Source organism: Salvelinus namaycush, chromosome 25, assembly GCF_016432855.1.
Source record: "Salvelinus namaycush isolate Seneca chromosome 25, SaNama_1.0, whole genome shotgun sequence".
NCBI classification, from domain to species: Eukaryota; Metazoa; Chordata; class Actinopteri; order Salmoniformes; family Salmonidae; genus Salvelinus; species Salvelinus namaycush.
In genome coordinates, this window is record NC_052331.1 from 24,717,188 (window position 1) to 24,730,194 (window position 13,007).

The window sequence follows — 13,007 nt, forward strand, 5'->3', positions numbered from 1 at the left end:
ATGCCCACCCAGACCCTCCCCTATAGGTTCAGGTTTTGCGGCCGGAGTCCGCACCTTGGGGGGGATGGAACTGTCACGTTCTGACCTTAGTTCCTTTGTTTTGTCTTTTGTTTTAGTATGGTCAGGGCGTGAGTTGGGTGGGTTGTCTATGACAACCGTTACACCACAGAACGTCACTGTGGGCCATGTAATATTCATGTAGAAGTCACTCTGGGTCTTGCCCTGCATTAATGAGAGGAATTACCCTTTGTCTCCTGCCAATGCTTTGAACTTTGGCAAAAATGGTGTGAGAGCAACTCAGACACTGGTGCAGGTGTTCATTGGTGAGCCTGGTGCGGTATTTGATTGTAATGGAGCTGCCCTACTTGTGGAGAAGGCTGATTCACAGCTGTATGTGGAGTCAAACATGGTCCGGATGTACAGTACCAGGCAAAAGTTTGGACACAGCTATATATCAAAACTATGAAATAACACATACAAAATCATGTAGTAACCAAAAAAGTGTTAATCAAATCAAAATATATTTTATATTTGAGATTCTTTAAAGTAGCCACCCTCTTGGCATTCTCTCAACCAGCTTCAATTGGAATGCTTTTCCAACAGTCTTGAAGGAGTTCCCACATTTGCTGAGCACTTGTTCGCTGCTTTGCCTTCACTCTGCCAAAACCATCTCAATTGGGTTGAGGTCGGGTGATTGTGGAGGCCAGGTCATCTGATGCAGCACTCCGTCACTCTCCTTCTTGGTGAAACACAGCCTGGAGGTGTGTTTTGAGTCATTGTCCTGTCCTTAGTGGGACTGTCCAAATGATAGTCCCACTAAGCGCACACCAGACGAGATGGTAAATCTCTGTGGTAACCATGTTGGTTAAGTGTGCCTTGAATTCTAAATAAATCACAGACAGTGTCACCAGCAAAGCACCCCCACACCAATCAAACCACGTCCTACATGCTTCACGGTGGGAACTACACATACGGAGATCATCTGTTCACCTACTCTGCGTCTCACAAAGACATGCCGGTTGGAACCATGAATATCAAATTTCCCAAAGGAATCCCAAAGGACAGAATTCTACCGGTATAATGTCCATTGCTCGTGTTTCTTGGCCCAAGCAAGTCTGTTCTTATTGGTGTCCTTTAGCAGTGTTCTTTGCAACAATTCGACCATGAAGGCCTGATTCACGCAGTCTCCTCTGAACAATTGATGTTGAGATGTGTCTGTTACTTGAACTCTGTGAAGCATTTATTTGGGCTGCAATTTCTGAGGCTGGTAACTCTAATGAACTTGTCCTCTGCAGCAGAGGTAACAATGGGTCTTCCTTTCCTGTTACAGTCCTCATGAGAGCCAGTGTCATCATAGTGCTTGATGGTTTTTGCGACTGCAAATGTTCAGTATTGGCTGACCTTCATGTCCTAAAGTAATGATGGACTGTCATTTATCTTTGCTTAATTATGCCATAATATGGACTTTAACCAAATAGGGCTATCTTCTGTATACCACCCCTACCTTGTCACAACACAATTGATTGGCTCAAACACAATAAAAAAGGAAATAAATTCCACAAATTAACTTTTAAAAGCACACCTGTTAATTTAAATGCATTCCAGGTGAAGCTGGTTGAGAGAATGACAAGAGTGTGCAAAGCTGTCAAGGCAAAGGTTGGCTACTTTGAAGAATCTCAAAAAAAGTGTCCAAATGTTTGAGTGGTACTGTATATTGCCAGTTTCTGGAGAACAGGGACAGCTGCAGGCACCATCTTTCCCCAGAAAGTGACAGGGTCACAATCACCAGAATGCGCCTTCAAAGACACATTTTCTTCCAGCTCAATCAACTCCATTTGCACTGATGCAACATCTACCCATCTGAAGATCTGTTTTGCTTCTTTGTGACCAAGAAGGGGGTTTGGATGTTCTCTTCCAACAGTGAAGTCATTAAATCGAGCCTTGAAGTTATCCATCAGCTTCTGGATGAAATCAACATGGTTGGGAACATCTTTGTCTCCCTGCGTTTGCACCAGAAGATTGGGGAAGTGGACAAGTTCTCCCTGGAGATCATTCTTGAAAAGCTCTAATTTCTTCTGGAAGGCCTGTACTGCTGTTAACATATCACACACCCTACATACAAAATGCCTCGTAGCAGGTGGTGTTGTAGGGATGATGCTGCGCTCAAAAAGTTGATCAGTTTCATAATCGCTGTCATGACTGTCTATCGCTGTCTGTTTTCCCAGGCACACAGGACAGATTGATGGATGATGCAGTGATATGATGTCAGGGCAGGGTGGTCCTCTTTCAAACGTGCAACCAGTCCCCTCCCTCTTCCCATCATGGCTGGAGTGCCATCTGTGGTGATGGAAACCACGGACTTCAGATCTCTCCCCCTTTTTGTCAGCATCCCTTTGATGACCTCATGGATATCCCCACCCCGCGTATGTGCTTCTAGATTTGCTAAGCCCAACAGCTCCTCACAACATTTCTTCATTGTTTCGTTATAAAATCTGACAAACACCAGAAGCTGGGCATCAGTGTTATCGGTTGATTCATCCACAGCTAATGAAATGCATGGTGCATTCTGAATGGTCTCATCAAGTTGTGAAGTTAAATCTTCAGCTAATATTTCAGTTCTCCTCATTGCTGTGGAATGTGACAGTGGGATCTGTTTCATCTTTTCCCTGAGCTCATCTTTTTGTTTACCTTTAAGCAAGGTGTCAGCAACTTCTCATATGCATTCTTTTACCAACTCATCGTCTGAACATGTATCCACAGTGAACACTCCATTGCATGTTGTTGGCCTGTCAGGGAATTGACAAGGACTTTAGTAGACCATTCATATTGGGATTTGAGTTGGTGAATCTTGTTTGTTCTCACCTCTGTGTTCAGGGGATACATCTGATCAAATTTACTATGCCTGGTGTTATAATGGCACTTAATATTGTCACTTTTCACAAGAGCTACGGACTCAGTGCACATTGGTTTTGTGCTAGTTGCAGGGAGAATGAATAAATACTGTTCTGTCCACTCGTCTTTAAATATACGATTTTCAGAGTTTTTATTTTTTATTTTTAACAAGCCATATTAACAAAGATGCTGGTAACTAAGCTCCTATCTGTGACATGTACAGTAAACTGCGCTCAAATCTTTCTGATTCTTTCTGTCTGCTTGTCCCAAGGTTCCGCTGAGGATATTTGGATTAATGTGATTGGGTAAGATGCGGCCTCTTGTATTTGCATATAACCACGCGATTGGATTAGACGGGTCACTAGTAGAGGTGGGCGTTGCTTCGAGAGAGAGCGATAAAGAGAAGTTGCTGAGTTAAAGAGGCCACTGCGCCCGGTTGATTTTTTAAAGCTGTCTAAAAAATAATGTACTGACTTTTATAACAAATGCGATGTTGTCCGATCCGAATAGACCATTCTCTGGGTCCGGACACGGACCGCCAGTTGAGTTTAGCTGCATTAACTTAAGAATCTGCCCCTTTTCCCCCCAATTTTAGCCTAAAATGACATACCCAAATCTAACTGCTTGTAGCTCAGGCCCTGAAGCAAGGATATGCATATTCTTGGTACCATTTGAAAGGAAATACATTTTTTGTGGAAATGTGAAAGGAATGTAGGAGAATATAAAACCAACCGTTCTTTTGTATTTTTTTGTAAAATCATCTTTAAAATGCAGGAGAAAGGCCATAATATATTATTCTAGCCCAGGTGCAATTTAGATTTTGGCGATATTATTCCAAAACTAGATGGCAGCAGTGTATGTGCAAAGTTTTAGACTGATCCAACGAACCATTATATTTATGTTAAAAATGTTCTATCAAGACTGCTCAAATGTGCCTAATTGGTTTATTAATAACTTTTCAAGTTCATAACTATGCACTCTCCTCAAACAATAGCGTGGTATTATTTCACTGTAATAGCTACTCTAAATTGGACAGTGCAGTTAGGTTAAAGGTTGTTTCCTTTTTGTTATGCAGCTTATTTTAGAACATTTGATCCCACAGAGGGGGTGATATCCGTCTGATTTGTACAATTCAGAGCCTTTGGTGTACTGTATGGCTCCTATCTCTGTATAGTACTCAGATATCTGATACCTCCACATACTGTAAAAGCAAGACAATTGTGTCAAGTTGGCTGGATGTCCTTTGGCTGATTGGACCATTCTTAATACACACGGGAAACTGTTGAGCATGAACAACCCAGCTGCCTTGCATTTCTTGACACCAACCGGTGCGCCTAGCACCTACTACCATACTCTGTTGAAAGGCACTTCAATCTTTTGTCTTGCCCATTCACCCTCTGACTGGCACACATACACAAGCCATGTCTCATTTGGCTCAAGGCTTAAAACTCATTCTTTAACCTGTCTCCTCCGCTTCAGCTACGATGATTGAAGTGGATTTAACAAGAGACATCAATAAGGGATCATAGCATTCACCTGGTCAGTCTATGTCACGAAAGAGCAGGTGTTCTTAATGTTTTGTACACAGTGTATACAGTGCCTGTAAATTGCTGAAATGCATTGCTTGCTATATTTTCCCATAATTACTGCAGCATAACATAATACAATGTTATGAGAACATTTTACATTTACATTTTTGTCATTTAGCAGACACTCTTATCCAGAGCAACTTACAGGAGCAATTAGGGTTAAGTGCCTTGCTAAAGGGCACGTCGACAGATTTCTTACCTAGTTGGCTCAGAGATTTGAACCAGCGACCTTTCAGTTACTGACCCAGCGCTCTTAACCACTAGGATACCTGCCGCCCGTAACACTAATAACCACTAGTATCTGAGCATGATACCAGTGATGTTCACCCACAGAGAGTGGAACTACAAAGTCTTGTTTAATAATCCTATTGGATCCAGCTGCTGTGGAGACATCATGGCCGTCTGGTTTCTCTATGGCCCCCTCCAGAAATACACTGCTCAAAAAAATAAAGGGAACACTTAAACAACACAATGTAACTCCAAGTCAATCACACTTCTGTGAAATCAAACTGTCCACTTAGGAAGCAACACTGATTGACAATAAATTTCACATGCTGTTGTGCAAATGGAATAGACAAAAGGTGGAAATTATAGGCAATTAGCAAGACACCCCCAATAAAGGAGTGATTCTGCAGGTGGTGACCACAGACCACTTCTCAGTTCCTATGCTTCCTGGCTGATGTTTTGGTCACTTTTGAATGCTGGCGGTGCTCTCACTCTAGTGGTAGCATGAGACGGAGTCTACAACCCACACAAGTGGCTCAGGTAGTGCAGCTCATCCAGGATGGCACATCAATGCGAGCTGTGGCAAGAAGGTTTGCTGTGTCTGTCAGCGTAGTGTCCAGAGCATGGAGGCGCTACCAGGAGACAGGCCAGTACATCAGGAGACGTGGAGGAGGCCGTAGGAGGGCAACAACCCAGCAGCAGGACCGCTACCTCCGCCTTTGTGCAAGGAGGAGTACTGCCAGAGCCCTGCAAAATGACCTCCAGCAGGCCACAAATATGCATGTGTCAGCATATGGTCTCACAAGGGCTCTGAGGATCTCATCTCGGTACCTAATGGCAGTCAGGCTACCTCTGGCGAGCACATGGAGGGCTGTGCGGCCCCACAAAGAAATTCCACCCCACACCATGACTGACCCACCGCCAAACCGGTCATGCTGGAGGATGTTGCAGGCAGCAGAACGTTCTCCACGGCGTCTCCAGACTCTGTCACGTCTGTCACATGTGCTCATGTGCTCAGTGTGAACCTGCTTTCATCTGTGAAGAGCACAGGGCGCCAGTGGCGAATTTGCCAATCTTGGTGTTCTCTGGCAAATGCCAAACGTCCTGCACGGTGTTGGGCTGTAAGCACAACCCCCACCTGTGGACGTCGGGCCGTCATACCACCCTCATGGAGTCTGTTTCTGACCGTTTGAGGAGACACATGCACATTTGTGGCCTGCTGGAGGTCATTTTGCAGGGCTCTGGCAGTACTCCTCCTTGCACAAAGGCGGAGGTAGCGGTCCTGCTGCTGGGTTGTTGCCCTCCTACGGCCTCCTCCACGTCTCCTGATGTACTGGCCTGTCTCCTGGTAGCGCCTCCATGCTCTGGACACTACGCTGACAGACACAGCAAACCTTCTTGCCACAGCTCGCATTGATGTGCCATCCTGGATGAGCTGCACTACCTGAGCCACTTGTGTGGGTTGTAGACTCCGTTTCATGCTACCACTAGAGTGAGAGCACCGCCAGCATTCAAAAGTGACCAAAACATCAGCCAGGAAGCATAGGAACTGAGAAGTGGTCTGTGGTCACCACCTGCAGAATCACTCCTTTATTGGGGGTGTCTTGCTAATTGCCTATAATTTCCACCTTTTGTCTATTTCATTTGCACAACAGCATGTGAAATTTATTGTCAATCAGTGTTGCTTCCTAAGTGGACAGTTTGATTTCACAGAAGTGTGATTGACTTGGAGTTACATTGTGTTGTTTAAGTGTTCCCTTTATTTTTTTGAGCAGTGTATTACCCTATGATAACTGTAGGTAAAGTAAGCCTTGTCCAAGCCAGAACAGCCCATAGGGCAGGAGCCTCTCTCTCCTGTTTCTGTAGCTTGAGGAAGATTTGATGTAAAAGTACACCCCTGGAAGAGGACACTTGCCCACAACTGTGTTAATAAGCCAAGTTACTCCCCCTCAGCACAGAGCTGTCACGTTCGTCGTATGAATCGGACCAAGGCGCAGCGTTGTATGCGTACATTCTAGAGGTCGACCGATTAATCGGAATGGCCGATTAATTAGGTTTCAAGTTTTCATAACAATCGGAAATCGGTCATTTTGGACGCCGATTTTTTTAAATTTTTATGTAATTAAACTTTTTTAAAACATTATTATTTAACGAGGCAAGTCAGTTAAGAACACATTCTTATTTTCAATGACGGCCTAGGAACGGTGGGTTAACTGCCTTGTTCAGGGGCAGAACGACAGATTTTTACCTTGTCAGCTCAGGGATTCAATCTTGCAACCTTACGGTTAACTAGTCCAACGCTCTAACCACCTGCCTCACGAGGAGCCCGCCTGTTACGCGAATGCAGTAAGAAGCCAAGGTAAGTTGCTAGCTAGCATTAAACTTATCTTATAAAAAACAATCAATCAATCATAATCACTAGTTATAACTACACATGGTTGATGATATTACTAGTTTATCTAGCGTGTCCTGTATATAATCGATGCAGTGCGCATTCGCGAAAAAGTGTTGTTGCTCTGTCGTTGCTCCAACGTGTACCTAACCATAAACATCAATGCCTTTCTTAAAATCAATAGACAGAAGTATACATTTTTAAACCTGCATATTTAGCTAAAAGAAATCCAGGTTAGCAGGCAATATTAACCAGGTGAAATTGTGTCACTTCTCTTGCGTTCATTGCACGCAGAGTCAGGGTATATGCAACAGTTTGGGCCGCCTGGCTCATTGCGAACTAATTTGCCAGAATTTTACGTAATTATGACATAACATTGAAAGTTGTGCAATGTAACAGGAATATTTAGACTGATGGATGCCACCCGTTATATAAAATACGGAACGGTTCGTATTTCACTGAAAGAATAAATGTTTTGTTTTTGAGATGATAGTTTCCGGATTTGACCATATTAATGACCTAAGGCTCGTATTTCTGTGTGTTATTATGTTATAATTAAGTCTATGATTTGATAGAGCAGTCTGACTGAGCGATGGTGGGCACCAGCAGGCTCGTAAGCATTCATTCAAACAGCACTTTCGTGCGTTTTGCCAGCAGCTCTGCTGATTATGAATTCAAGCCTATCAACTCCCGAGATTAGGCTGGTGTTACCGATGTGAAATGGCTAGCTAGTTAGCAGGGTGCGCGCTAATAGCGTTTCAAACGTCACTCGCTCTGAGACTTGGAGTAGTTGTTCCCCTTGCTCTGCATGGGTAACGCTGCTTCGAGGGTGGCTGTTGTCGTTGTGTTCCTGGTTCGAGCCCAGGTAGCGGCGAGGAGAGGGATGGAAGCTATGCTGTTACACTGGCAATACTAAAGTGCCTATAAGAACATCCAATAGTCAAAGGTATATGAAATACAAATCGTATAGAGAGAAATAGTCCTATAATTTCTATAATAACTATAACCTAAAACTTCTTACCTGGGAATATTTAAGACTCATGTTAAAAGGAACCACCACCTTTCATATGTTCTCATGTTCTGAGCAAGGAACTTAAACATTAGCTTTCTTACATGGCACATATTGCACTTTTACTTTCTTCTCCAACACTTTGTTTTTGCATTATTTAAACCAAATTGAACATGTTTCATTATTTATTTGAGGCTAAATTGATTTTATTGATGTATTATATTAAGTTAAAATAAGTGTTCATTCAGTATTGTTGTAATTGTCATTATTACCAATTTTTTTTCAAAATTAAAATAAAAACTATTTTTATTTTTTATTTTTTTAAATCGGCTGATTAATCTGGTATCGGCTTTTTTGGGTCCTCCAATAATCGGTATCGGCATTGAAAATCATAATCGGTTGACCTCTAGTACATTCTTTATTATAATAAGAATGAACAAACTAACCAAAATAACAAAACGACACGTGAAGCTATACAAATGAGTGCTGACAGGCAACTACACATAGACAAGAACCCACGAACACCAAAGGGAAATGGCTACCTAAATACAGTATGATCCCCAATCAGAGACAACGATAAACAGCTGCCTCTGATTGGGAACCATATCAGGCCACCATAGACATACAAATCACCTAGACCTACAAACACCCTAGACATACAAAAAAAACCTAGACAATACAAAAACTAACGTACCCACCCTAGTCACACCCTGACCTAACCAAAATATAAAGAAACAGAGATATCTCAGGTCAGGGCGTGACAAGAGCGGGGACATATCTTTAGTCCTCCTCTATGAATAAAAATCTGAATGTGTCCCAAATAGCACCATATTCCTGTGGGACCTGGTCAAAAGTAGTGCACTACATAGGGAATAGGGTGACTATTTGGAAAACAGCCTCGTCCAGAGAGAACCAAATGCTCCCAAATCACTTCCCCCTGTTGATCACCCTCCAGTTACCAGGATGACTTCAGCTCCAGCCTCACTGCCTGAGTCTGCCTCTGTCTGACTGGCCCTGTTGGAGAGAGTGGTTACATCCCAAATGGCACCCTATTCCCTATATAGGACAGAATCTGTGCTCTGTTTGCCCCTGTAGCATAGGACACATCAATGCGCTACTGACTGCTATCTCTCTGGATGTTCTCCACCTCCCCCAGACCTCCTCTACCCCAGACCTCCTCCCTATGGCCAGGATTACATGCTTTGATCCTCTGACTGAACCACAGACCCAGAACTGGTCAGGGCAGGCAGGCAGACTGAGTCACATTAGGACGTGAGCTGCATCATAACAGAAGAACACACCACCAACTTCCAGGAGCCTCCATTCTTTAGTATTTTCACTATTTTTATTTAACCTTTATTTACATCGATTTATTCTCATTGAGATCAAATCTCTTTTACAAGACAGACCTGTTCACTAGTCAAAAACTCCCCCTAGTCTTCTGGTTCTACACACTGCGTGGCCAACAGCTATTCTCCACTCTGACCTCCAACTTCACTAGAGAAGGGAGCAGACTGATCTCCTGACTGCAAAGGGCCCAGATTTACATGGCTACGGTATCTCTGCTCTTTCTCTGTGTGACGACATGACTGTTGGACAGCCTACTGTAATTCTGAACACTGATATGAAGAGAATGAGTCCTATCACCGCCGACCTGGGCTCTTGTCAAAAGTAGTGCACTACATAGGGGATAGGGTACCATTTGGGACACACTTTATGTACTAAAAGGGGAACTCCACCTGTCCTTCCTGTCATGCGGCTGGCCTCAATGACCGAGGAGGACACACACATACACAAGTGTGTGTGTGGTGTGTGCGCGCTTGCGTGCACGTGTGTGCGGCCATACCTTTCTCGTAAGTGGCACTTCAATTGGCACAGGGACAAGTTCGGCCAGTAGGCATCCGTAAAAGGCAACCATGAAGGCAGCCGGGTCGTTGTTGGGAAAGACCAGAGCTACCTGTGGACAGATAAATCACATCAAGGTTAGACAGAAGTGGTCATTATATAACAGTAATGGGAAATCACCCACTAACCCACCCATATACAATTGGTTAGGTTACCAATAGATATCCTCTATATGCATTCTGACTTTAAAGGTGGTAGGTTTATGGAAAAAGTGGAAAAAGCTCAAACATGGTTTGCTTTCTGACTTGAAAGAAAGGAGATTTTAGTAAAGTGGAAACACTGTAAATTTGTTCATATCGGTTAAGAAGCAGCAGAAAATCTGTATGTCTGAAATCTCATCAATCATTGTAAACTGAGGCGTTTTAGGTCAGTGTTGTGATGACAAGGTCCCAAATGCAGCCCAAACTCCAAAATCTCATAAAATATGACAACATGCTAAGATATGAAAGCATGCTGTTTACATTATCCCATGAGCCCAATGAAGTCAGCCTGTTGAGGGAGTTTCTTTTCACCCACTGACAGATGATTGATGTCTAAACCTGGTTCAAAAAGAGGGCCTTTTCTCCTCAACACTGGAGTCAGAAAATGAGTTTGGTTGCTTCCCAAATGGCACCATATTCCCTATAAAGTGCACTATTTTTGAACAGAGCCCTATAGGCCTTGGTCAGAAGTAGTACACTGTAAATAGAATAGGGTGCCATTTGGGACGCATTCTTTGTCTACAAAGGGGCCGATTGAGCGTCAGCAGCAAGGCAGGCAGCCTTATCAGAACGGTGGGATGCAGACCTCTCACTGAGCATCTGGCCTCTCTCTCTCACTATCTCAATTCAATTCAAAGGGCTTTATTGGCATGGGAAACACATGTTTACATTGCCAAAGCAAGTGAAATAGATAAACAAAAGTGAAATACATTTTGTTTTTTAACAGTAAACATATCTCTCTCTCTCACACACACACACCTGATGTTATCTCCTCTAGACACTTTCATCTGCCTAATGCAGCTCTCTCAGCTCCAGCAGGCCCCAACAGAGAGGAGCAGATCACACAAAATTACAATGCTTCTCAACACAAAAAAGGACAACTTCCTAGATGCTAAATCTCATGTGTGCTTAGTGCTTCGACTTGATCAATGGTGGAGTCCTTGTTATCTGGTGTTACTGCATGTTGGATCAGATGTGTACCAGGCTGCATGTCTGGCCTGGTGGTAGGACTGATAACAGTGTGTGTGTGCGCTCGATAACAGTAAATGTAGTCCTAAGTGCTGTTAATGGTTCCCATGTTGGACAGAGAACCATACTGTAGCCCTGACTGAACAGCATCTGGGGGTGGAAGAGTGCACCTCCCTGGATGGAACACAGTACCACATTACTGCATGTCCTTACATACAGTCTCAAATGGCACCCTATTCCCTATATAGTGCACTACTTTTGACCTGAGCCCTATGGCTTTATGTGGAATATAGGGAATAGGGTGCCATTTGAGACAGTCATTGACCAGGCCCGGTCGTGTTCAAAAGGATAAGGTTACTATAGCTAGCTACAGCAGGTAACCTTACCTGTATTTAAGAGCGTTGTCACGTGAGGAACAGTTAGTTGTTAAACAACTCCATGCTTTCCTTGAATTCCCTTTTCCATACAGACTGTGTCAATACAAACACCTGTCATTTCTGGGTGCTGTAAAATCTTTATTCAGAGCGTTCAATGTCACCCTGAAAAAAGCTTTTTCCTCTATTTCCGTGCGAGCCGTGACACATCCCATTCTGATAAACATCCACGCAGCTCTGGAGGGACTTATTATAGGCTTCAATAAACTCTTTATGGAACGTCTAGTCAATGCTACTTTGTAATTTACAGGGATGGGGTGGGAGAAGAAACATTCTGTACAGTAATTAACCACTCCTCTAGTTAACAAGGAAACACTGGCATGACGCCAGCTTGGTTGCGTCCCAAATAGCATACTATTGCCTTTATAGTGGACTACTTTTGACCAGGGCCCATATGTCCTACCAAGCAAGCAGAGGGGAATAACCCTACCTAGATGAAAGGAACAAAGCAACATCCTCATAATAGGATGGATGACGAGGAGACTTGGCGAACACAGATTGGAACAATATGGAAAGTTTATAGTTCTTCATTACAATCCTCTACTCGTAATTCAAAGCTGGCGACATGTTGTGTTAATGTATACCGTGAGTTGTAAATCATGGCAGTAGTAAAGATGGCAGTGGTAAAGATGGCAGCGGTCAAGACAACAGTAGTAAAGATGGCAGTAGTAAAGATAACAGTGGTAAAGACAACAGTAGTAAAGATAACAGTGGTAAAGCCAACAGTAGTAAAGATGGCAGTGGTAAAGATGGCAGTGGTAAAGCCAACAGTAGTAAAGATGGCAGTGGTAAAGATGGCAGTGGTAAAGCCAACAGTAGTAAAGATGGCAGTAGTAAAGATAACAGTAGTAAAGACAACAGTAGTAAAGATGGCAATGGTAAAGATAACAGTGGTAAAGATAACAGTAGTAAAGATGGCAGTGGTAAAGACAACAGTAGTAAAGATAACAGTAGTAAAGATGGCAGTAGTAAAGATAACAGTGGTAAAGATAACAGTAGTAAAGATGGCAGTAGTAAAGATAACAGTGGTAAAGATAACAGTAGTAAAGATGGCAGTGGTAAAGACAACAGTAGTAAAGACAACAGTAGTAAAGATGGCAGTAGTAAAGATAACAGTGGTAAAGATAACAGTAGTAAAGATGGCAGTGGTAAAGACAACAGTAGTAAAGATAACAGTAGTAAAGATGGCAGTAGTAAAGATAACAGTGGTAAAGATAACAGTAGTAAAGATGGCAGTGGTAAAGACAACAGTAGTAAAGACAACAGTAGTAAAGATGGCAGTAGTAAAGATAACAGTGGTAAAGACAACAGTAGTAAAGATAATAGTGGTAAAGATAACAGTAGTAAAGACAACAGTGGTAAAGACAACAGTGGTAAAGATGGCAATGGTAA

At 43.0% G+C, this 13,007-nt stretch overlaps 1 protein-coding gene across 1 annotated transcript in view; it reads right to left on the reverse strand.

Annotated features, from left to right (window-relative positions):
* The window catches only part of LOC120019851 (disco-interacting protein 2 homolog C), a 133,804-nt gene that overhangs the window by 74,677 nt on the left and 46,120 nt on the right, over window positions 1-13,007 (reverse strand). Inside the window, exon 10 of the mRNA XM_038963265.1 lies at window positions 9,954-10,064. Coding sequence (XP_038819193.1) covers window positions 9,954-10,064 — 111 coding nt within the window. The remainder of the gene's footprint in view (window positions 1-9,953; window positions 10,065-13,007) is intronic.